This window comes from Gracilinanus agilis, chromosome 6, assembly GCF_016433145.1.
Source record: "Gracilinanus agilis isolate LMUSP501 chromosome 6, AgileGrace, whole genome shotgun sequence".
NCBI lineage: Eukaryota > Metazoa > Chordata > Mammalia > Didelphimorphia > Didelphidae > Gracilinanus > Gracilinanus agilis.
In genome coordinates, this window is record NC_058135.1 from 7705105 (window position 1) to 7731537 (window position 26433).

The 26433-nt window shown below is 41.0% G+C and overlaps 1 protein-coding gene across 2 annotated transcripts in view; it reads right to left on the minus strand.

Annotated features, from left to right (window-relative positions):
* Window positions 1-4834: 4834 nt before the first annotated feature.
* Window positions 4835-26433, minus strand: part of ADAD1 (adenosine deaminase domain containing 1) — a 59177-nt gene continuing 37578 nt past the window's right edge. For both annotated transcript variants that reach the window (XM_044681178.1, XM_044681177.1), the window contains 4 exons: window positions 25718-25947; window positions 19431-19668; window positions 15653-15785; window positions 4835-4948 (listed from right to left, as the gene is read on the minus strand). In XM_044681178.1, the coding sequence (XP_044537113.1) occupies window positions 4835-4948; window positions 15653-15785; window positions 19431-19668; window positions 25718-25947 (715 nt within the window). The remainder of the gene's footprint in view (window positions 4949-15652; window positions 15786-19430; window positions 19669-25717; window positions 25948-26433) is intronic.

Below are 26433 nucleotides of genomic sequence, written 5' to 3' on the forward strand. Positions count from 1 at the left end.
AAAGGAGAGAAACACAGTAGAGGCAACCATTCAAATTTAGTACCAAAGGAAGACCTTTTTTTTTTTTAAACCCTCACCTTCTGTCTTAGAATCACTACTGTGTATTGGCTTCAAGGCAGAAGAGCGGTAAGGGCTAGGCAATGGGGGTCAAGTGACTTGCCCAGGGTCACACAGCTGGGAAGTGTCTGAGGCCAGATTGGAAACCAGGACCTCCAGTCCCTGGTCTGGTTCTTATCCCACTGAACCACCCAGCTGCACCCTTGAACATCTTTTCAAGTAAATGTGCTCCTTGGGGGCAGCTGGGTGGTTCAGTGGGATGACAGCAGTAATCATAGTAGTGATTCTAAGATAGAAGGTAAGAGTTTAAAAAAAGTTCAGGTCTTACAAGGCATGTTTTCAGGCAATGTACATGAAAATCATTTAGGTAGTCCAGTAAGTACTGAAGTAAAAAAATTAAAATCCTTATCTCAAGATAAGAAAAATATTTGGATCTCATGGGGACGGGATTTAAGACACAAATAAGATTATGTACTTTTTGAACTGGACATTATAAATCATTACCCTAAAATATAAGAAATAACCTTAAAGCAATTTTTTGGATAGAATCTTATTTATATAACATCAATTTAGAAATGGAAGAGCCCCCGTAGAGGCCATCAAGTCCAATCTCCTCATGTTATACACAAGGAAAGGGAGGCCAAGAGAAGCTAAATGACTACCCAAGGCTCACAGAGCTAGTAACTATCAAAGGCAAAATTTGAACTCAGGTCTCCCTGACACCAAGCCTACTCTGGCTGCCTTTAAAAGCAGGTCGTAAAGATACTAGGTAATGAACCCATTTCCATATTTGTCTAGAGTGGAAGCAATATGAAATATTTTAATTCTGTCGAGTTAAAAATTTACCAGGTTGTTAGTATAAAAATTCCAGACATAGATTTCTTGACAACCACTAAATAAGTAGTCAATTATGACTATATGCCAAACAACGGTGTCATGTTTTAAAATGCTGGATTCATTTATAAGTATGCTTACTGGTACCTTTCCAATGCCACACTGCTGTGGCTCTGAGCCACCCGAGTCATGACTTGACACGGCAGCTTTAATCCTCGGCACTTCCACCCAAATCAGATTTCTGTTGCAGCCTGATTTATAAACATTTTACTGTCTGATTTATAAACATTTTCAAGTTCGCATTTTTAGATTAAATGAAAACATTTCTTAAAATCCAAATTCATTTCTAGCACTTGTTTTGTTGATGCTTTTTGGGGCAGGCCAGGTGGGGGAGTTGGGGTTAGATTCTACTGGGTTTAAGGCACAAGAATGAAATGACTGTGATCCCAAACAACAGATGACGCGAGAGGTTACAAACACTAAGAAATGTCCAAATCCTACTTTAAGAGAGATTTCAAAACTGTCCCCCTGTTTCTAATAATGCAATTTTTAAAAAATGTTCTTTTTTAAATCATTAAATTAAAACATGATAGATGCTACTTAAGTCTTAAATGCATTCATCCACACAAATTCACATTTAACACGCCTGTATGATACAACAATATCACTGGATTTAAGCAAAATTCGAAACTAAGAGAGAATATGTTAGCAAATAAGAGTGATATAATCAAATTATGATTCTCTTTACACTTAGAAATGTTAAAATTATCATTCTGGGGAAAGTATTCATGAAAATATGTAAGTTTTAAATGGTGACACCAACCTTCTTTACTCTCCAGGGACATAGAAATTCAGCCATGAAAAACATGATTTGGTTGCTGTATGATTAATGAAAATGCATTTTTTTCAGGCAAGAAAGCAAGAGATCAAGCTATCACTGTTGTGTCTGCTCACACCATTAAGCTGAGCAGAGCAAGATTAAAGTCGACACTTCACAGGCTGCCATTTGGATCAAAAAGTCTAAAGAGGAAATTCACCTATTTCCTGTTTACCCAAATAGGCTCTCGTATCTGAAATCAAACCATAATGACTTTTATCTGGATTCATCTATTTTAGTTCAGTTTGTTCTCAAAGAATCAAACTTGTTATTCAGAGCCAAGCAATATTTTCCCTTCATCTACAGTGAAAATTGAGGCTGACTAATGTGTGTACTTTCAGCAGCTACCAACACTTTTGGATAGAGACACACACATGTACGCAGGCTACCTTAGAGACAGAGGCAGGGAAAAAAAGGCTACAACCTGGCTCATTAAAAAATGACCTTATCTGAATTACAACGCCCTTCCTTCTTGCTGTACTTGTTCCTTGCTGCTAGCCTTGTGACAAAAACCCTGTTTCATTCGAGTAAACCCACAACTAAGCCACATGCTTGCAACTTCCCGCCTGAATTTCCTTTGCTTGACCATCATCCTAATTCTCATACCTTAATTCAGGGGGCTGAGGAAGAGGTGAGGCCAAAGAGGAGAAGAACGTGATGTCCCTAGCTAGGTGACCCTGGGCAAGTCACACATCCCCCATTGCCTGGCCCTAATGTTGCTCTTCTGTCTTACAACTGATATGAAGACAGAAGGTAAGGGCTTAAAGAAATATATCGATTATCAGAGGAAAAGGACTTATGAATCAATCCTTTACAAGTAAATAGTTCAGGAGAGTCCATGAGGAGAGGGAGAGGAAAAGTGGGGGGGAATCTATCTGTTAACTGGAACTAAATAGAATTTTTTTGCACTTGGTAGTAGAGTGCCTATAGCAAAAAAAAAAAAAAAAGCCCAGAGAAGGAAAGGTGGCACAGCCATGAGCAATGCTCAGCTGGTACAAAGACCCACATGTTCTTGCCTGGCCTTTGAAAGGAGAAACTGAGCAAATGGAGGAAAGGATAAGAATTTCTCCAGTGTATGGGGAAATTGCCATGACAGGAAGCTGGGAGCTGAAGAGAAGTGAGAAATACAAGCAGTTTGGGGTTGTGTCCCAAGAAGGAAGACAACCTTAAGTCAAAGGAATAAAGGACAAAGACCTCCTGGCAGAAAGAAAACTGTAATAAAAGTCCCAGAGCATTACCATCCTTGCAGGGCTTTGGAAGCACGGAATGCCCATCACTTCGAAAGACTATATTTTCGCCTACTCTATCATCCCATTTGTCTAAACTTTATCCACACAGGAAACTCTTCAGCATAAGCATGTTTGACCAAGGAATCTGTGTGTATGAGGTGACAGGGAGAGGAACAGAGAGAGAGGCAGACACCCAACATCACTCCTTGGGGAAGAAGAGCCTACCGGACGTGGGATCCAACGGGGTGAAGAGTGGGATACCCTGGAGCTCAGGAACAGGCCCATGGCAGTCTTCACAAGTCACATACAGACCTGACTTCAGGAGAGGGAAACTCCCCAAACTGGCTCCTCTGTTCAGTGCACACACACATGAGGCATCAGCGCTAGAGTCGGGGTCCACACCTTGGGTGTGGCGGACAGGAGCGGGGAGATTGGGAGGAGGGTGCTCCTTGGCTTCTTCTGACTGACCCCCTGGCTAGGCGACTCCAGCTGGCCCAAGAACCTCAAAGCCTGGAGGTTATAGCAAAGATCTTCCATCTCTTTCACTCTCCTGATGAGATCACAGGTCCAGTCTCTGCCCCCCAAGTCCCTAGACACATCATACAGATGTGTGTGTGTGTGTGTGTGTGTGTATAGATGTGATCTCAGGTTCCTCCAGGCATGTATGTGTGTGCATGTGCAGCTCTATCTAGTCTCTAGGCTACCTAATTAGGCATTTCTTATGAGATATCCTATAGGTATCTCAAACAACCTACCTGAAACCTTTCCCCAAACTCAACGCTCTGCTAAACTGCCTTAATTCTGTCAAGGATGTGACTCTCCTACGAGAATTCCTCTGCTGGACATTTAGAGACATGCACAAAAGAGTCAAGGCCTCCTTCCAGAGCCTCCATTGAAGAGGCCTTCCAGGACAGCTATGCCTTCATTTCCCACCTGGCCACTCTGACCTGGTTCCATCACCCTCACTTCCTTTGGTGTATTCTGCCCCTTTAAGATTGCAGGAGCCTAAGGGCAGGAAGTTTTGTTTTTTTTTTGGTATTTGTAACCCAAGTGCTTAGCACAGTGCCTGATAGTAGGCATTTAATATGTTTACTGACTTCACAACTTGGCATCAGCCTACCTTTCCAAGTACACTGAACATCACAGGTCTTTTTGTAACTTGGACATGACATCTGTGCCAATCCCTCTTTGCTCAAGTCCATCTCTCAGAACTCCCAGATTCCTTCAAAACTCAGATCATGAGGTATTTTCTACATGAGGCATTTCCTGATTGCCCCTACTCCTAGTGCTTTACCACCCCACCAAATCACCTAGCACTTATTAGATGATTTGGGGGTCTAGCATATACCCCACACATTGAGATTTGTCCACTGACTGAACAACTGTAAATGTTTTTTTACTCTCATTTTGCATCTTTTTAAATAAAAGTTTATTGGAAAACCAGTACATTCCAATAACCCCCCACTACGGTCATCAGAAGAAAATGTAGATGATTAGTAAAAAGTAGCCAAGAATAAGAATTCTTTTAGGCTGCAAGAGGGTGAGAATTTTATGATTGCAAAAAATAAATGCAGAAAGTCTACATATTGAGTAAAGTAATTGCTTTACTAAAAAAAAAAAAAAACAACTAATGGTTCAATGTAAATAGACATGAAATTTTTTTTTACAAATTTTCAGCATTTGCTGGACATTGCTGTTGTAAGACACTGATTTGAAAGCTGAACACTACCGATAGCTTTTCTTTCTTTTTTTTTTTAAACATTTTTACTTGTCAAAACAGACCAAAAAAATACAAGCGTTTGTACATGACACAGATGAGCATGTCACGCCACCTAAGTCACATGCTGAACTGTTCAATGCAGGAAGACTTCACGATCCAGGACCCATACCCATGCTGCTGCAGGTACGACTTCAACAAGGTTTTAGCCTCTTGATAGGATCCAGACATGCACTAAGGAAAGAGAAACATGCCACATTAGAGGGTAATCAATCAGGAAAAGGGAAAAATGGGTGACTGGAAATTCCCAGGATCCTTCTGAGAATATTAAGATCTTTAAAGAAACAAGGGAATATAACTACCTCTTTAACATAAAGGGAAGGTATAATGAAAATGTTCTTGGAAAAGCCTATTTCCTTTCAAAAAGACTTTGAGAAACCCAACCTGCTCAGAAATTTTTCTAATTCCCAGTATAAACATACATCCTCAAATTCTTCTCAGTTGGTTTTTAATCTAGGTCACTAACCACTAGGTAAAGATGACCTTGAGAAGGAGTCATTTCTCTCTGGGGTACCTGGCCTAATTCCTTCTGGCACACGTGACTGCTGTTCGTTAGCCACAGCTCATTTCCTTGGGTTTCCTCCACAGCCACCACTTGCATACAAGGCAGACTCTATGGGAATTCCCACTAAACCCTTCCCTCCATCCTCTTTTTGTCTTAAGGGACCACAGGAGCACTGAGGGTAAGAAGAGGGAAGAATCCTGAGCTCAAAAAAAAAAAAAAAAAAAAAGGATCAGAGCTCAAATTTCTCTCAAATGCTACCTTCTCCCCATCAATCTTCCTAGAACCCAATAAACCAGAAAATATTCTGGATATACAATGATAGATGATTCTTACAAAAAAATAAAGGACCTTGGAGGGGTAATTCTCCACAATGAGTCAGTCTCCTAAGGAAGAACTGAGTGTAAAAATTGCTTTTTTTGGAGTCTTGAGGGAACTTTCTGCAATTATTCCTTTTAGAACTTAGAAAAGCAACTTTACTAACCTAATAAGGTTACAAAAGTATGAGGTTTACCAATTCACCCCTGAAGAGAATGCCTGGGCAAGTGAAGCCTTAAAGTACTACTAACATTGCATTAACAAAGCCCCTTCAGCACTAAACTTTAAAAAGCACATTTTCCCATAAACTGCTAGGGGAGGGGGGTTCCAACAGATTAATGAAAGCTGACTTGATTTGAGATCATTGCCTTGGTTTCACCTTAGAGATGAGAAAATTGAGTGAGATAATCTTTCTGGCTTCTTCCAACTTTCAGCTTCAATTATATTAAAAGATATTAATAATATACCTAAAATTAATATATGATTTATATATTTACATATAATACTAGAAATGATATCAAAGCCCAGAGGTCATCTAAGTTTTGGTGATTCTGCTCATTTAAAAGATAACCCCCAAAAGCTCTTAAAGATTTCTTCACATATTTAAAGAAATGCTTCTGGGAGTTCAGAATCAAAACTTGTGGGTAGCTGAGGCACTTTTTTACTTTAAAAATATATCTAATTTCATCTGTAAATCCCCCCAAAAGGATTCATTGACAAGGTCAAACTGCCATTTTCACCCTTAAAAGTGAGGACAAGTACTACTCACACAGGCACATATTTTTCAGCAGTGGAGCAATGCAAAAATAAGGGTATAACCTGCAAAGGGACAACTTTCAAGGATGTCCAAGTTCTAGTACTTCTCAACAGTCCTCCTCCGTCACCATCTGATACTCTCTTCTTCCTTGGTTTCAGAGAAGCCACAATCTCCTGGCTCTCCTCCTCCTTCCTCTCTAAACCATTCCATAATTCCTTGTTTCCTCCTTTCCCTACCTCTTAATGGGGAAGATTCCCCAAACCATTCTCTGCCTTCTAATCAGTTCAGGCTTTAGTAAGCCCCTATGTGCCAGGCAATGGGACAAGACACCAGGAACACAAAGACAAAAATGAAACTGTCCCTTTTCTGCTTACTTGTCTTCTCACACTATACCCTCCTTGGAGATCTCATCCATTCTTTTCCAGCTTCAACTACTGCCTCTATGAAGAAGATTCCCAAATCTCTACTGCAGTACTGCCCCCTTTTCTCAACTCCTATAGGACAGCACTATGGGAACATGTCTGGGACTTTAAACTCAACATGATGCAATGTGGAGTAGCAGAGAGCATGCTGAGCTTGGAAGCAAGCAGTCTTCAATTCAAATTCTGTCTCAGACACTAACTAGCTAAGTGAACCCCAGTCATGCCTTTGTTTGCCCTGGTTTCAACTATAAATAATCAGACCTCAAAGTCCTCTCTCTCCAAAATCCCTTCTAGCTTTAAGCCTATGATACTATATCCAAAAAGAGACTCTTACAACCTTTCCTCCAAAGCCTACACCTTCTCTCTTCTGCCAGGGACACTGCCACATTCACATCTCATCCATCTGGTAACTAATTGCTTATCTTTAAAACTAACATCTCTTTCACCCACCTTCCTTCCTTTCAGTCCTCACAGCCACCAGCCCAGCTTGTACAGCATTTCTTGGTCATTGATATGGACAACTCCAGCAACCTCCCTAAAAGCAAAGGTTTTCCATCACAAGTCTCTCTTTTCTCCAACTGAGGCTCTCTGAGGGCAGAATTCTTCCACACAGAACCAATCGGCTCACTTTAAGGTTTTAGGGGTTGGTAGAAGGGCACCCTATTTAAAGTCAGTAGACCTAGGTTCAAAACTTAGTCCTGTTGCTCAGGACCTATGAGATCTTGGGCAAAATCACCATTTGGCCCTTCAATTTGATTTATAAAAGGAGGGCTTGGACTGGATTCCAATTCTAAATCCATGATCCCCAAATCCCTGCTACCTCACCTACCTCCTTTGCCTTTACTCCTACACTCGCTAGTTTTGTCCTCATACTTCCACTTCTCAACATCCTCAATGCCCAAAGCCCTCAAGGCCCTAGGCTTTCCTGCCTCCACGACTCTGCTGAGACCATCCCTGGGTTGGGAGTCTCCTGTTTGCTGCATTCCAGTCCAACTTTTATGTTCAGCTCCCATGCCACCCCCTCTTGCCCTCCCCTCTGGAATCTCACAGAGCTGTTGCTACAGGCCATCCTCATTCATGCTCTCTTCTTGGTTTCCTTTTCTGCCACTTATATTTCATTTGTAACAGCGAAGCCCCTCGTACTGTCCAGATGCTAGTCCTTGTTCTCACCACAAGTCTGACCCACTTTTGTTTGCAATCAAAAGTCATCTTTTACACCACTTTCTGCCATCACTAGAAGCATGCTGAAGTCATCATTAGAAACATGCTGAGGTTCACTTATGACCATGTTTCATATTTCCATTGCCCTTTCAGGCATCCACAAGCCAACTCAAGCCAACAAGTATCTACTAAGCATCCCAAGATGCCAAGGCACTACATATGAAGCAATTTAATGGGGGGATATTAACAACTGGATGAATCAGGACAAGCCTGGAGGAAGTAGCTCTTGAGCTGGGCCTAGAAGGGATGCAGAGGTTTCAAGAGACACTAGGAAGGACATAAAACATTCAAGGCAAGACAGGGGTGGGTGAGAGGCAAGTTATACCTAGACAAAGACACAAGAGAAGCCCATATATGAATCAAGTCAATGAGTATTTATTAAGGACTGTGGCTAAGTGCTGCGAATGCAAATACAGACAGCTTACATTCTTTTTTTTTTTTTTTTAAACCTTTACCTTCTGTTTGGAGTCAATACTATATATTGGCCCCAAGGCAGAGGAGTGGTAAAGGCTAGGCAATGGGGGTTAAGTGACTTGCCCAGGGTCACACAGCTAGGATGTGTCTGAGGCCAGATTTGAACCTAGGACCTCCCGTCTCTAGGCCTGACTCTCAATCCACTGAGCAACCCAGCTGCCCCCTCAGACAGCTTACATTCTTATGGAGAAAGATGACACAGGAAAGGAAGCTGTAAAGAGAGAAGAGTCAGATATGCAGCCTGAAATACAACGAAGACATAGATGGCCTTCAGCAGCCTCCTCAGACAAGGAGGCTCCAGGAGGAATTGGCCCATCAGAAGCAGAAGCAGCAAGACCAAGGGGGAGGTGAGCTCCCAGGGAGAGGTTTTGGTAGCCCCGTCATAAAGGCCAGGGTGCAGGAGGGGCATTGAATCAGCAAAGAGCCAACAGCCAGACTGTGAAGGACTTTCAGAACCAGAGGAACTTGGATTTGATCCTCAATGCAATAGCGAGTCATGGAAATTTCCTGAGAAGAGGAATGCCTTACTTTATGAGAACCAACTGGGTATCTGTGTGGAAAACGGATCTGCAATGTTCCTGGTATGCAGAGGGAGGACATACAGATTATCTGATTGACTGACTGGGGAATTGTGGTATTTCAGAATTTGCAAGCACCACCAGGAAAATATTTGTATTAAAAAGATGGACTTTGCTTTATGATGAAAAGTGCTATCTATCTTCGGAGGGGTGATTGATGAATTCTGAGGGCAGAATGGACCAGATTTTTTTCACTCCCTCCCCCCCAACATGACTAATGCAGAAATACATTTTATATGACTTCATATATATAACAGCTGTCTTATTTCTGGCCTTCTCAATAGGTGGAAGAGGATGTGGAGAGAGAATCTGGAACAGAAAACAAAAAAAAGAATGGGCTTAATGTAAGGATCAGTTTGGGACCACTAAAAGGGCTGCCAAATTCCCCAATGTGATTGATCTGACCCTTCCTCCTATTAAATTCTGGCCCAGTTCTTTGCCCTCCTGTAATTCCTATCCAATAGAACTGTACTGAGTCAATGCAATCCTATTACCTTGGCAGGGTGAATGTGGACAACAAGCACTTTTTATCCATTTGGTAGAGTGTGAAGTTCTCTTTGAAGTAGTCCCAGGTCTCCTCAAGGAGAGAGGCTCTCCCATAATTTCGAGATTTTTGCCATTAGCAGAATGTCACCCACAAGCAGGAACTTCTGGAATATGTTACCACTGATAAGAACTCCCTCCTTCACCTGGATTCTGCCTTCAGCTGGTACCTTTCACAATGAGGGCCAGCATCCACTGTCCTGGTGTATATGCCTGCCCTGAACTTGACAATCAGATGGGGGGTGGAACCCTTTGGTGGGCTCTCATCAAACACATGCATGACAGGTGCTTGAATGAAGTAGACTTGGCAAAGAGTCCTGTGCTTTAATGAACCAAAAGCTTTTTGGAAGGAAGCAAACACATGGCTGAAGAAAATGTAGAAAGCATGTGTCTCTACTCAAGAGAAATATGGGAGCATATTATAGGCAGATGCCGAGAGAAATATGTGGAACAGATAGAACCATAATATTATAATAACTGTGAAATGGAAAAATTGCTATAAGGAAGGCAAACTGAGTATACATATACTAATTTATATCTATATAAATAACAGTATCAAACCTGGAAGAGACGATAAAGCAGCTCTGTCCTCACGTCTGAGAGCTGGAGGGCTCCAAGGATAGAATGCTTCAAACCTTATCAAATATAGTTATTACTCTATTAGGTATTTTTGTTACATTGTTTTTCAAGGGAGGATTCAATGTGCAAGGAGGGAAAGGTTTCAGACTACCCCTAAAATGAATGGTGTAAAAATAAAACAAAAAGGCATCAATATAACATTCTTCCTCCCAACCATATATTTTCCTCCACCATCTCCCCTCCTTTATCCCTGACTCATATGGAGAAGTGGCCTGTTTTTGACCAAGGCAAACTCTTCTATATGCACCCAAATTCCACCCCATCCTGTCTTCTTGTTCAGTGGACTGCTTCTTCTATCATCTGCTTTCACTAGTCTTCAATCTCATCCTATTTGCTGCTTCCCTGTCTACAAGTGTCCAGGCCTTCCTCATTCTTAAAAAAGCCGCCTTCGGCTGATCTAACCATCTCCACTACTTAGCTTGAACTCTCTATCCCTTCTCATAGCTAACCTCCTTGAGAAAACCTTCAACGATCACTGCCTCACGCCTTCTCACTCAATTCTAAACCCTCTGCATTCTGGTTTCTGGCATTTAAATGAAACTATTCTCTGAATTCATCAATAATCTCTTAAGTGTCAAATCTAATGACTGTTTCTCAATCTTCCTCCTAACGTTAACCCAAGCAACTCTTGGCACTACTGCTCTGCTCTCTAGGTTTTTCTCGCTTTTCTCCTACGCAAAACCTCAGTTAACTCTTCTGGATCTCTTTCCATGTCATGTTCTCTGACAGCTGGTGTCCCTTAATACTGTTTCTGGTCCGTCTCTATTCCTTTACTACACTGCCTCCAGGGGTGATTTCAGCAGCTTTCATAGGGATCATCATTCATGGCACAAACTGTCCCCAGATCTCTCTGTCCAGCTCTGATCTTTCTTGTTCCCTAGCTGCATATCACCCATGTCAACTGGACTTATAGAACCATACAAACTTCTTTCCATAAAGGCTTCCCCCATTACTGCTGAGGGCACCATTGTCCTTCTGTCACCAAGGCTCACAACTACAATGCCATTCTCCACACCCACTTGAACTCACCCCACAGACCCATTCTAAGTCTCGTCATTCACATATATCGCATCCCTTTCTTTCCACTCACACATCAGCACCTCATGCCTGGATCATTTCAGTAAGGAAGTGGGTCTCCTCTCACTTCAAGCAATCCTCTGTGTGGCTCAGGAGTGTCATTCCTAACCCAGAGGCTCTCTACTGTCTCTGGGATCTAAAAGAAGATCTCTATCTTTTATAGACTACAAAACTTGGCTTCCTCCCATCTTTAACACTGGCTGGCTGTCCATTTTCTTGCACATGACCTTTTCACTAGTTATTCCCTATAGCTAGAATAGTTTTTTACCTCACCTCTGGTTTTCTTCAAGGCCTACTTTTGATTCCAAATTCTGAGGCTCTCCCAGTTCCCTTAAACTGTCTATTCTCTGAGATTTCCTCTGATTTACACTGTTTGATATGTAGTTATTTGCATACTCTCTCCCCTAAAAGACTATGACTTTCTCAAAAGTAAGGTTGCTTTTTACCTTTCTCTTTATCCCATGCTTGGCATGTAGTATGTAACAAATACATGCTGATCACGTGATCAGCACATGCCCATTCCTGGAGATTTGAGAATGGGTGAGTAGTTACTGAAGAGCTGTTTGATGATAATGCCATTTGCCATTTCTTCCATTCTCTCGGTATCTGCCTCTCCCTAAAAGAGCTCTTGTTAATCAATTGTAAATGGAAAGCTTAGGTTGGCTGGAACTGTTTTTCCCAACTCTGCCTTTCTACTTGTTTTTTGTCGAATTTGTGATCAACAAAGCATTAAGAATTGAAGTATATAGGGACTTCACTCTCACTGCAGATAAAAGACTGTTATGGAATTTTTACAAATCTATTCCATTTTTCACCTATTGGCTTGCCCTCTCTTCTAGTTTCAAATGGGAATGCTTTTGGAGAAATTTGTCATCATTGGGTAAACTAATTTGCTACTTATGCTTCTTGGCTTCTTAAGGCCAAACTACTAACCTTCCACTATCTTCCTCCATAATCTTTTATACAATGATATATTCTAAGCCAGAGCTGTCCTAGGTTGCTTGCTGGCCAAGGTGGTTTTTCTGGCTTCATCCTTGTGATGACTATTTTATATCAAGACTTCTTAATAAATTGGGGAAAAAAATTTTTTTAAAACAAAAACCTCTGACAAAGGTCTAATTACTCAAATATACAGGGAGCTAAATCAATTGTACAAAAAAATCAGGCCATTCCCCAATTGATAAATGGGCAAGGGACATGAATAGGCAATTCTCAGATAAAGAAATCAAAACTTTCAATATACACATGAAAAAGTGTTCTAAATCTTTTATAATTAGAGAAATGCAAATCAAAACAACTCTGAGGTCCACCCCACACTGAGCAGATTGGCTAACATGACAGCAAAGGAAAGTAATGAATGTTGGAGGGGATGTGGCAAAATAGGGATGTTAATGCACTGCTGGTGGAGTTGTAAATTGATCCAATTATTCTGGAAGGCAATTTGGAACTATGCCCAAAGGGCTCTAAAAGACTACCCTTTGATCCAACCATACCACTGCTGAGTTTGTACTCCAAAGAGATAATAGGGGAAAAGACATGTGCAAAATTATTTATAGCCGCACTGTTGCAGTGGCAAAAAATTGGGGAATGGCTAAACAAATTGTGGTATATGCTGGTGATGGAATACTATTGTGCTCAAAGGAATAATAAACTGGAGGAATTCCATGTGAACTGGAAAGACCTCCAGGAACTGATGCAGAGCGAAAGGAGCAGAACTGGGAGAATCATATACACAGAGAAGGATACACTGTGGCATAATAGATTATAATGGACTTCTCCACTAGCAGTAATGCAATGACCTAAAACATTTCTGAGGGATTTATGAGAAAGAATGCTATCCACATCCAGAGAAAGAACTGTGGGAGCAGAAACACAGAAGAAAAACAAGGGCTTGATCACATGGATTGATGGAGACATGATTGGGGATATAGACTCTAAATGATCACCCTACTGCAAATATTAATAATATGGAAATAGGGTCTTGATCAATGATACATGTAAAATCCAGTGGAATTGTGTGTTGGCTATGGGAGGGGAGGGAAAGAACATGAATCATGTAACCATGGAAAATTTTTTATAATTAATCAATAAAAGAAAAAAAAGACAAGTTTCTGTGAAAGTGGCCTTAATCTGGCTCAATAACTTCACCTTTTTTCCATTTTTTTAAATCAATAGCATGGTTAAGTAGACCATTTTCAATATTATCTTTAATGTTACAATGGTATGTTAGATGAGAAGAGTGGACATGGAGTCAGAAAGATCTAAGTTCAAATTTGACCTCAGATACTTATTACCTGTGCCACTCTGGGCAAGTCACTTAACCTCTACCTAAGTATCCTCATCTGTAAAATAGAGATAAGAAAAGCACCTAACTCGGAAGGTTTTTGTGAAGAGAAATGAGATTAGTATTTCTAAGTGCTTTGCAAACAAACCTTAAAGCATTATACAAGTGCTAGCTATTATTATTGAATTTAATCTTTCATCATTTAATCAACTACAAATAGCTGATACAGAAATGTCTCCCACATCAGTAATCTACTAGTTATTTGGTCTGTTAAAACACAGTGTTAAAAAAAAAAATGAACATGTGATGATGTTCTTTGTTCACCATGTCCAACATGGTGAAATCTCTTCTGGAAAAAAAAAGTATCGATGATAACTTGGGGTGTGGTTTTTAAGAATCCATAAACCTTGGCCTCTTTAATTTCTTCAAACCCAATCTTATCTGTCAATATATTTTCCTTTTCCTCCCTTCTGCCTATCTCTATATCCAAAGTCAAGGAGTATCACAGTCTACAATGACTTGGTTTGGAGCATCCTGTCGAGTTCTTCATCTTATTTCCCTTCTATTTCATTTTCTACATTGAGTGTCTGCACACAGGCAGTAATTACTTTTGTGGTAATCTTTTCATTTATGGTCAACATGAAGAGTCAAGGCAAGATGACCAAGAAGCCCACGTGTTCTTATTGCCTTTGGGGGCATGATCCAATCAATTCCTCTACTAGATTCTCCCAAGAAAAACCTCTTGCACTATCCTTCCATTTAAAAGCAACTTCCTTGTCTTCTAGATTTTTTTTTTTAGCAAAAATGTAACTGCTGTTGTAATTCTTCAGTTCTCCAATAACATGTCAATTTGTCAGTCTTAGGTACTCCCCATGAGTGCCTAATCCCAAATGATTACCCCTCTCTTCTTTCATTCTTTCATAATGACAGTAGAAAAGTGCACCCCTAACTCAGAGTATGACCAAATTATTAGTAATGAGCTTCTCTTAATCTAGTCAAGTTAGGCCTCAGACAGCAGCCTCAATTTATCTCCAGAACCACATCTGAAGTTTTTCTAACATTGTAGAACTTACCAGAGCTTAAACTCCACTGGCATAATCTTAAAAAATCCAGGGTCACCTTCCTTCCCACAAGAAGGCATCAGAATAAGGACTTCCATGAAGAACTCTGGTGTACTTATCATGAAATACTCTATATCATAATTGTGCAAATTATGTATGATAAGGGTGTCAAAACTCAAATAGAAATAGATCCTCAAGGACCACATGTTAACTTAGAAAACCACAAATTAACATTATCTAGGTGGTAATATATTTTTACTTTATTAAACATTTCTCAATTATATTTTAACTTGGTCTGCTGCACATGAGTACAATGTCCTGTGAGGTCAGCAGTCCACAAATTTGATACCTTTCATATATAGAAAAAGAATCTGGACTTTTGAGTTAGAAGAGACCTGGGACTGGATTCTGGCTAAAAATATTTACTAGTCGTGTGACCATATGCATGACACATAAGCTCTCAGTTCAGCTCTAGTTGCTCATCTTTAAAATGAGAATAGAACTTGTAACAATTTCCTCACAGGACCTTCTGGGAGAATCAAATGGGATCATGTATGTAAATGACTCTGTCAGCAATTATCTCTCTACCACTATCTGTAGAGTGGAATGAACCTTGGTTTGGGAACCAGGAGATCCAGATCCCAAATCCTAGGTTTTCCTGCCTGCTTTTGTGACTGGGGTCACAAATCTTTCAGAGATTTGATTTCAAGTGAAAGGCTGGGTCTTGACCTCTACACACCCTTGAGGGACTGCCTTAGCCATACTGTATCACCTCCAGTGCTTAACTCTGGATTTCAATTAGAGAAGGCCCTTAAGTGTTTACTGAATTGGAAACACAGCTTTAAAAGAATCCTTCCTTATTTTATATAACACCTCAACGCATGTCATTCTAGACATATCAGCTAATCATCCTAGTGAATATTCTGCTAAATGTATACTTGTGTTTTTATTGCTGTAAATTATGCCTTAGAAAGAAAATGTCCACTTTCTTCAACCACTCACCTTGGCGGCATGATAAGTGCTAGCTTCAAGCAAGTCTTCTCTTTTGGCTTCCTTGGCAAGCAGGTTAAAGCGACTTAACATTGCAGCCTTACAAAGACGACTCGCCATAGAGATACCACTTTTGAAGGGTGAACTAAAGTGTAGGAGAAATAAACATTCATTCCATGGCTCATCAAATTGTTAAATTCTGCTAACGTTTACAGACATATGTCAACATGTAGTCAATAACTGTCTGTGGCCGAGTGCTGACTACTCTCAAGGTAATGAAAATACCCATAAGACATCTGAAAGTATTTTATGGTTCTTCTAGCAGTGTTGACTCTTAAAGGAAAACTAATCCACTATTCCAAGTCCTTTTCCAGACCTGCTTCTTTGGCATAGTATATATAAATATAAGTTACAGACCCCTGAGAAACTCAAGTTAAAACAGTCTGCCCTAATAAAGACTCTAGAAATTTTTGGATCCCATCTTAGCCTGATTTTTCCATTCCCAGAAGAGAATGTGGCTGAGCCAGGAAGAAACTCTTTCTAGAGCCTTAAAGGCTGACCCCATATAGCTTATCTTTTTCCAGTGAGAAGAGTAAACAGCCCTGAGTCCATGAAAAGAAAACCCAGGTTCTAGCACTACAGAACTCATCTTGTTTTTCCTGAGAATCAAGCTTCTTTCTGCCCAAAGGAACTGCAGAGAGAATCTTGAGGGTCTAGTCCTCCACCATCACCCACAAAGAGTCCGTTCTGGGGAACAAAGTACAGCAGCATTTCTCCCTGGTGCTCCAGGATAGAGCCCTAGAGAAGTAGAAGGCTCCTTCTAACATAACATGCATGAAACCAAGGGGAAATGCACAAGAGTAAGCACCAGCTTGGATTCCCAAGCATCTTTTGACATGATCTCATAACATAATGGGATGGAAGGAGGGCTGAAAGAAAGGGTTTCAACTTTGGATTCTCTAGATTAAAAAAAAGGAAATTCCTCCATCATCACATATTTACATACAAAAGAACCTACAGTCTTAGGAAGCAGCCTGGATCTCTGAAAGTTAATCACTTGCCCAGGGTCCTAACAAGTAGGCAATTAGACAGGATACGGTCCTATGTCCTGACTCTAAGGTGCCTCTATCCACCACACCATGCAGTCTCTCAATTTCAAAATGAGATAACAGGATTAGAATAATAAAGATCTAAAACTGCTAGGCAGTGAATAGATGAGGAGATGGCTGGGATAAAAGTGAATTTAATCCTACCTCAAATACTAGGTCCCTAGATAAGCTCTATGACCCTAAGCCTCAGCTGGGTTGCTGGGTGATCAAATATGAGAGAAGCTTGGCAAACCTTACAATGCTAGAAATATTAGCTATGATGAGGAATCTACTCCTCTTTTCAATGGTGAAGAAGTGTAGCCCATAAAGGTTAAATGACTTGGCCCAGAGGTCACAGAGCTTGTCAGCTAGATGGAACTCCCCATCTCATCTATTAGGGATACCTACAGAAACAAAACTTGAAAAACTCAAAGTAAAATAGATCTAGTGTTCCTAAGCCCTAAGAGACATGGAAAAGAAAAACAAAGCTTGGAAAGCTTGGTGTCTGGACAGTGCTACAGTCCAAATTGTTGAGCTTTGCAATGTCCCCAGAGGACTGAGCATGGAGCTCACAAGCTTTAGCAGAAGTAATTTCCCACCCACAATGCTGTGAGGTAGCCAGAACAAACAAGAAAGCTGAATCAGAAGGGGAGGTGACTTGCCCAGGGCCATCACAGGAAGAAATTGCAAGCTAAGGCTCGAATCCATGTTTTCCTCATACCAGACATTCTCCTGCTGCCCCTACAGACAGCAAAAAGAACAAGCTGAGTATTCAGGAATATAGCCCCCTAAAGTTACAAGGGGCAGTAGAAAGGATGGTCCTCAAGTAACTCTCTTTAAAAAAAAAAAAAAGTAATTTGGTGTCCTGTGAGTCCTAGACTCTAGCTGAAAACATTTCTTTAATGAGGGGGATACTGTGGAGATGCACTCGCAAAGACTGCAAATAACCCAAGTGATGGCCCTCCCTCCATCTTGCTATCAAGGCCAGGCCAGGTTGTACATTAAAAACTATGAAAGACCACTGGTTCCACTGGCGGAAGTTGAGAGATCCTAAGATTCATTACAGGGAGGTGTGCTAACCTAATAAACACAATGATTTCTTGAAAAGAAATACTCATAAAAGGAGCAGCTAAAAGTTGAAACTTAGAAAATATAGCAATAGCATTCTTACTCATGGCCCTGGAGGAGGGCAGGGGCAGCATGGCCATGGAAGTAGGAGACTGGGATACAAAATCCTGCTTCCTACAAGTCATAAACTGTGTGATCAAAGACCAGTCACTTAACAGCTGTGTGCTGGAGCACCTATCTCACAGGGATGCTAGGAGGGTCACATGAAACAGAGAATAAAAAAATGCTTTGCAAGCCTTAAAGTGCTCTAGATTTCAACTAGCATGACTATAAAAGATGCTAACTGATCGATTCTTTGGGGATAACTAAGAGGCATCCTCAGCAATGGCATGTCAGGCTGTCTTCATAAGTACAGCAGAGAAATTGGGAAAACGCTCCCTAATCAGATATACAGTCTGGAACGGGACAATCTGAAGTTTCCTTTGGAATATTTAAGCAGGGACAGGCAAAGGAGGGTGGTAAATGGACAATAGAGGAAAGTTAGGCTTTGAATTCATTTTCTAAGAACCTGTGAAATCTGCTACTGCCTACATTGGCACATCTGGTCTAGAGAAATGGCCAGTTGGATCTGAGGAAAACTCAGATTTCAACTCAGGTTATTTCTGCAGGACACATTTACATTTTCTATCAAGACTACCTGACCATAATAAGCTTCTCTTATTCTAGCTTCACCCCACTCTAAACCTAGCTTCACTTTCGTCACTAAACAAAACTCTATTTAAGAGCCTCCTATGGGCCAGAGAACTGGGCTCAGTGCTGAAGAAATAGAGAGGGGAAAATCAATTCCTGCTCTCAAGAAGTTCACTTTCTAATTTCAGAAACAAATGAATTTCTTCTGGACCTCTAAAGTCTTCTGCTTTCTGCCTGTGTGATTTTATATGAAATAAGCTGCATATAATGCTTCACTTTAAGAGAAATTGTACATGCAAAAGGCACAATGACTGTCTTCCAGAATACTAGAATACTTATTAGCTCAGTACATGTTAGAGAATATTTCTTTTTTTTTTTTTTAAACCCTTAACTTCTGTGTATTGGCTCCTAGGTGGAAGAGTGGTTAAGGGTGGGCAATGGGGGGTCAAGTGACTTGCCCAGGGTCACACAGCTGGGAAGTGTCTGAGGCTAGATTTGAACCTAGGACCTCCCGTCTCTAGGCCTGGCTCTCAATCCACTGAGCTACCCAGCTGCCCTCGGTTAGAGAATATTTCTATCTGAATACAGTCTTAAGATTGTTGGTTGTTGCTTTGAAAGAAAAAGGTAGCAATGTTTTTATTATCTTACTCACCGCTTCCTAATCACATAGGCAGTAATTGAAGAAAAGATTTATAAGATGACACTCTACATCTAATGTTAATGATACAGAATATCCACATTTCAGAAATAAAAGGCCCTAAGAGACACTCAACTTTTTTAACTTTTGGAGGTGTGGCAGAGGTAGGAGATGACCAAGAAAAAAGCATGTAGATATTTCACAATTTATCATCTATAAAACACATCACACAAAACATGATAAAGGCATTAAAAATCAACTTTCTTGGCTTAACATATAACTTCTGGAAGAAATTAAACATTCTCACCTTTCAGTGATTTTTCCATTTATTCCATCTACAATTTCCAAAGAAATGTCCCCTTGGGCCCAATTCAGACTCAGGGATTTATACTCCAAGTCTGTCAGAAGCGGATACACAGATGGCACTAAACTAATGTTAGGTCTATTGACCAAATAAAACATAGGAAGTTTGGAAGTAAGTGCATCATCGACACGTTGCTTTATAGCTATTTCTAATCCTCTAGTATCACTGCAGCTTCCATCCCCTAGAAAGGGAAAAAAAATTGTACAAACAGGAATGGAGTAAGCAACAAGCATTTAAGCACTTACTTACTAGGTGCCAGGCACTGAGGACACAAAGACCAAAACGAAACGGGCCTTGCCCTCAAGGAACTTCCATTCTAATTAAAGAATATAATATATATGTGTGTATATATATAAAAGCATCTATATAGCACGTACAAAACGAATATGAGGGCATCTTAGAGGAGAGGGCACCAGCAGCTGAGGTGATAGGGGGTGCTCCAGGTACAAGTGGTATGTAAGCTAATTTCAGAGACTCTTAAGAGGTGAAGATGAAGAGGGAAAGAGAATTCGGGCATGGGGCATAGGCACAGAGATGAGAGAGGAATAGCAAGGTTAGCTGAAACCTGAGGGGCGGAGAAGGGTAGAGACTGGAAAGGCTAGGTTGTGAAGGGCTTTGAAATAAAACATACAATTCATTCATCTGCCCTCTCCCCTAGGACTTCTTCAGCTTTCTAGCAGCTCTTCACCAGAAATGAAGAGATTGGGACATTCCCTAGGCATAAATCAAAAGGAATCCAGTAGCGGGACAGACATCTTCAATGTTCCACAAGATAGTCAGGGCTATGCTCTGGAGTGCCAAAAACAACATGCTCCAAAAGAAACTGACCATCTTTTGCCAGATGTCTTTCAGTGAATTCACTTCATTCATGGGCAAATAATGGGACAGGTCACTGAAATCATAGATTCAATTAAGTTCAACCAAGAATTAAGCACTTACTGTGTGCTGTGTCAGTATCCCGGTTGGGGGGTAGGGGAGGAGAGAGGGGAGGGGGGAAAAATAAGAATCAGGGACACAGTGGAGACAGAGGGCATATATGTGGAGCTCAGACAAAGTGAGGGCTCTATTAGTTCAGTCAGAAGCCAATTCAATGAATACTTCTTACATGTCTCTAATGTGCAGGCCTTGTCCTTCTTTGGGGGTGAGGAGAAATCAACCCAGATCATGAAGCAAATTAAAAAGTAACACATATTAAATACCAGGTGGTTTTGTGAGATGGGAAATCAGGCCAGGCTTTGTGGAGGATCAACTCACTTGAGCTGATCTCTGAAGGAAGCTAGAGCTTGCCCACGCAGAGGGCAAAGAGCCTCCCAAGGTTGTGTAAAAATAAGGAGGTTGCTTGGCCAAAAAGTAGGGTATGAAGGGGAATAGGAGATAGGCTGAAGCTAGATGCTAAAGGGCCTTAAGAGTCTGTACTTTATTTTAATGGCTACAGGGAACCACAGAAGCTTCTTGTGTGGGACTCTGATGTGTGTAGATGGGCACGTTGGGTATAGCAATCGGCAGCTGATGGAGGACATTGTAACTGTCTAAGCAAGAGGGAATGATGGCCCAAATTCAGTGTAGATTTAGAATATATGGGAAAGAGTTCAGAAAAATAAGGCTGGGAAATAGGGCTGATGGCAGGTGATGGCTCAGAGAAGCCATAGGCAGGCAGTATTGATCAAGCAACTACTACGTGCCAGGCACTGTGCTAATAAGCAAGGCAGGACGCAACTTCTGGGGACCAGCCTGAGAGCTTTCCTAGGGCTTTTCTAAGCCCCAAGATCTAACTTGGCAGACCAAACAATTCACAGAGTTTGGGGCAGGGGTCTTAACCTGGAGCCTAGGAACTGGTTTTCCTGTTTGATGTTTTGGTAACTATACTTCAGTATATTGGGGTTCCTTTGTGATCCCCTTCTGGGGAGTTCAGAGATCTCACCAGATGGCCAAATGATTCCATGACCCAAAATAGGCCAAAACCCACCGACTCATGTCCAAACTCACAAATGAGTTTTGGTCGGGGAGGGCCTAATGTGAACAAGAAAGCCAATTCTAGGAGAAAACCAAGCTGCAGGAGGCTCTACCGTGAACATCGTCCCAGGTACCCATCATCCTGGAGAAACCTGGCTCAAGCTGGAGGGGTCCTCAGACATGTGAGCATCTAGCACTGGAGGCTATGCTGAAAAGGGATGAATGACAAATAGGGCGAGGAGAGAATCAGAGAAAAGGGATGAGAGCAGGGGGAGTGGAACCCCATTTGCTCTAGCTCCTATCACTATTATATGCTAACTGGTCAACAGAGCTGTGATCTCATTTTGATGGACCTCCCTCTCCCTATGATGCAGGACTGCCCTCTCACCCTCTGGGCTCCAGGAGCCTTCCGCATGTTTCCCTCCCATGCACAGGCCCCATAGGAGCATCTGTCCCCTTTCACTCTCACCGTGTGGCTAAGCTCTCATTTTGTTTGGTTTTGGTTTTGCCCAGGCATACGTATCTCAGATGACAGTTATTTGATTCCCCATTTGTAACAAGTAAAAGTTTGCTCCCACTCACCACTTTCCTAGGCAATGCTCACCTTTAATTCTTTGGGGGCTACAAGAGTCCATGATGCCCAGCCATATGGTAACAATATTAGTGTGAGAGGGCTGGGTCTTTGTTTCAGGGAAAAGCCTATATCACTACAAGCACCACACCTAGAAACCCTGATGGCTCCATACTCCTTTATGTGGATTTCATCTTCCAAGCCCCAATCAGGTCACGATCAAGTTTTAAAAAATGTTTAACTTCAAAAACAATTTCCCTAATAAACAGAAAATGGGAGACCCCAAGCGTATAATGTGGGTACTACATCTCTACAAAAAGGACTGTGGGGACCATTGCACTCCTTTCTGGTCAATGGGACCAGAGAGGGACCTGGGAGCATCCTGCTCTGTTCTGAATGACATATTTCATGGAAGAGCCTGAAAAAATTACTACCAAACCAGGAGGAAAACCACAAGAAAGGAAGAGCTGAAGACATTTGGCCTGGCAAAAGAAATGTGTACAGGGTAGAATGTCAAATACCTAACGCACAGTTATGTGGGAATAAATTTGCTCTTTGTTATTAATTTCTGCTGAATCTGAGGAATATGGCATAATGCCAGCTCTTGGATGTTCATTTTTGTCTTTTGTTTCCCAAGCATGTAACCACTGCCTGACATTTCATACAATTTTAAAAATTAAATTGAGAAGAGCAACTAGGTAGATGAGTGGAAAGAGAAAGAGCCAGGTGGTTCTGGGTTCAAATATGACCTCAGACACTTCCTAGCTGTGTGACCCTGGGTAAGTCATTGCCTGGCCCTTACCGTTTTTTTGCCTTGGAAAGATACTTGATTCTAGGCCAGAAGGTAAGGGTTTGAAAAAAAATTCAACTGGTAATTCTCACCAAGATGATAGTGTGTTCCTTTCAACTCTGCACAAGTAGGGCTAATGAATATCTATGCATTATACTAGTGGCAAAATCATTCCATGCTTTGGTTTAAACAGTCTAAAATTTTTGAAAAAAAATATTTGTTCTCAGAGAAGAGAGAAAAGTAGACAGGTAAAAACAGAGAAAGCAAGCACAGTGTTTAATCCAATATTCCTGTTTCCCCTGCTCTTAGATACTGCCAATGGCAAGCTGACAACTGAGAAAATCATATCCAGTCCCAACCTTATCAACAGCAGAGAGCTGATTTGCTATAAATCTAGAATTTACTAATATAAATGCAGTATTGAGAAGTATCATGATGGAGAAAGAAAGCAATGCCAGAAATGTCTCCCTGCACACAGATACACATGCAAAAATCATGTCCTTTAATTAGCTTTACCTCAAAATAAATTAGAAACCCAAGAGAAATAAAAATTTTAACAAATTAAATTTGAAGAAGGCTAAATAGCCAGCCAGCTACAAGAATATACTTTTGGAGAGCTACCATTATAAAAACTAAATGTTAAATGTTCTTAAATGTTAAAAATGTTGTTAAAGGAGTGACAAAAATATCATAAAAAAAAACTCTTATCTTCCACCTTAGAATTGATACCAAGTATCATTTCTAAGGCAAAAAAAAAGCAGCAAGGACAGGCACTTGGGGCTAAGTGACTTGCCCAGGGTCACAAAGCTAGGCAGCATCTGAGGTTACATTTGAACCTGAGACCTCCCATCTCCAGGTCAGGAGCCACTTAGCTGCCCCCAAATGCCATCTTTATAGATGAAGCAGATCTACTAGGGGGAAAAACCCACTTGAAATTTCGCCAAGCCTTTCTGTAAAAAATAAAACTTAAAGATATCAGGAGAGAATTCTAATGGTGGCCACAACAAGATCAAACCTTATTGTCATGACTTTCCAATAAGAAAATAGAGAGGGAGGGGAAAGGGAGAAAGAGGGAGAAACAAGACTGAGAAGGCTACTTCTGTGGAATAGGAAATAATGGCATCTCAGGGAGAAAAATATTCACTTTAATGTTCTCCATGATCCAAAAAAAACCCCAAACAAAGCTGTCATTTGTGCTGTATGACTGGTTTTATGCTCCCAGTGTATCCTATAAATTAAATCACAAAGACCAATCTTATAACTTAGAAATAGAAGAATTTGTAGTTGGAAGAGTTATTAGAAGGCTTCAAAGTGATCCCACAGAGGGAGGGTTTGTTTAAACTCTGACAGTCCAATTGTTTTTGTTAAGAATATTCCTCAGGGAAATGCAAATCAAAACAACTCTGAGGTACCACCTCACACGGAGCAGATTGGTGGAGTTGTGAATTGGTCCAACCATTTTGGAGGGCAATTTGGAACTATGCCCAAAGGGCGCTAAAAGAATGCCTAATCTCTGACCCAGCCATACCACTGATGGATTTGTATCCCCAAAGAAATAATAAGGAAAAATACTTGTACAAAAACATTTATAGTTCTGCTCTTTGTGGAGGCAAAAAATTGTTAAGTGAGGGGGTGTCCCTCGATTGGGGAATGGCTGAACAAGATGTGGTATCTGCTGGTGATGGAATACTATTGTGCTCAAAGGAATAACAAACTGGAGGAATTCCATGTGAACTGGAAAGACCTCCAGGAATTGATGCAGAGTGAAAGGAGCAGAACCAGGAGAATATAGTACACAGAGACGGATACACTGTGGCACAATCAAATGTAATGGACTTCTCTATTAGCAACAATGCAGTGACCCAGGACAATCCAGAGGAACTTATGAGAAAGAAAGCTATTCACATCCAAAGAAAGAACTGTGGGAGCAGAAATGCAGAAGAAAAACATATGATTGATCACATGGTTTGATGGGGTATGATTGGGAATGTTGACTTTAAATGATCACTCTAAAGCAAATAGTAATAATATAGAAATAGGTTTTGAACAATGATACATGTATAACTCAGTGGAATTGCTTGTTGGTTCCAGGACAGAGGAGGGAGGGAAAGAACATGAATCATGTAACCATGGAAAAATATTCTAAATTAATTCATAAAATTAAAAGAGTATTCCTCAGGAATTTACTTCTTCAGTAATCAAAAAGTACTTCCTAGGATCTAGCCTAAGTCTTTTTTCCCTTTAAGATCAAATGCTTTTCTCGCTTTTCTCTTGTTGTCCTTTGTCAAGCTGGAAATCTGTTAGTTATCCTCAAATCTTCTCAGAGTACGGAAGCCCACTCTAGCTCCAAATTTAATAAGTTTCAAGGAAGTATTATTCTTCTTTCCAAAAGGAAGAGATTCAGAACTATAGGGCCCTCCTCTTGGCAGAAAGGCAGAGAATATTACCAAGAACTGTCCCTGTAGCACTTGTCAGAGTTTAATAATTTCCTTGTTACAAAAGAAAGTGGAGGGAAGAATGCTCAGAAATGAATGGGATGGCCTTGGCACACAATGCTAGAAACAAAAGGCATCTACATAACTTTGTTTTAAGAAATTACAAAAATGGTAAACATGGTTTCAACAAAATTAGAGACTCGAAACACAATATATAAAGCCCTTAATAGAAAAGACATATGAATTAATTAGGTTAAGGGCTTCAGGCATGGGTCTCATAACGCAGTCAATCAGGGACCAGTGGCTACATTATTGTTTCTTACATGACCCAAAAGTTACACCACTAGACTTATCAAATTGCTCTTGCCTATAGTAAGTACCTAAATATGGTTTGTCAAACTCCTAACAGGTCAGGTTCTGGGTCTCTTTGGAGGCTCTACAATGTGACTCATTATAGAAGGCCTTTGAGCTGAATGCTTACCCACAAGTATACTGCTAATGTAAATGGGCTGGATGAAATGACTGAGCAGGGCTCCTTGTACCCCGAGCACTTCCCATCTGGTCAGTTTGTCACTGGATGACATGCTGCTCACTCGGTTAACCACTTCTGCAGGGCAATAAATGGTGAGGTAAATCTTGCCTTCCACTGCCACATGGAGACTCAGTTCCTCATTAGCTTCAAATGCAGATAAGGAGCGAGGATTGAGCCGTCTAAGAAGAGAATAGCAGGGGGAGTTATTTTTAAAGCACATGCTCCAGAATAAGTGATCCAGGTTTAATATTTTAATGAAAAGAGGACAAGAAAATGGGCCAGATCGAGAATTGCCCCTTCTGTTTGAAATGACTCCAGTCTAGCAGGCGAAGCTACCCAGGCCCTTCTTCACCACCCCCACCCCTCCCCATGTGCAGAGGTGGCTCTAAGATTTACAAGACTGTTCTCACAGACAACCCATGAAGAACAGGAGGGATGAGGGGTGGGGGAAGGGAAGTGGAGCCTGAGATAGGAAAGTCCAAGGAGAGGAGGAAGCTTTAGTTTAAAGGCTCCCCTCCTCGCTCAGGATAATATAGCTCGCTGAGTTAAGAAAGAACACCACCTTAGGGGAAGCTGGGTGACTTAGTGGATTGAGAAAGGAAGAAAGAAAGAAAGAAAGAAAGAAAGAAAGAGGGAGGGAGGGAGGGAGGGAGGGAGGGAGAGAG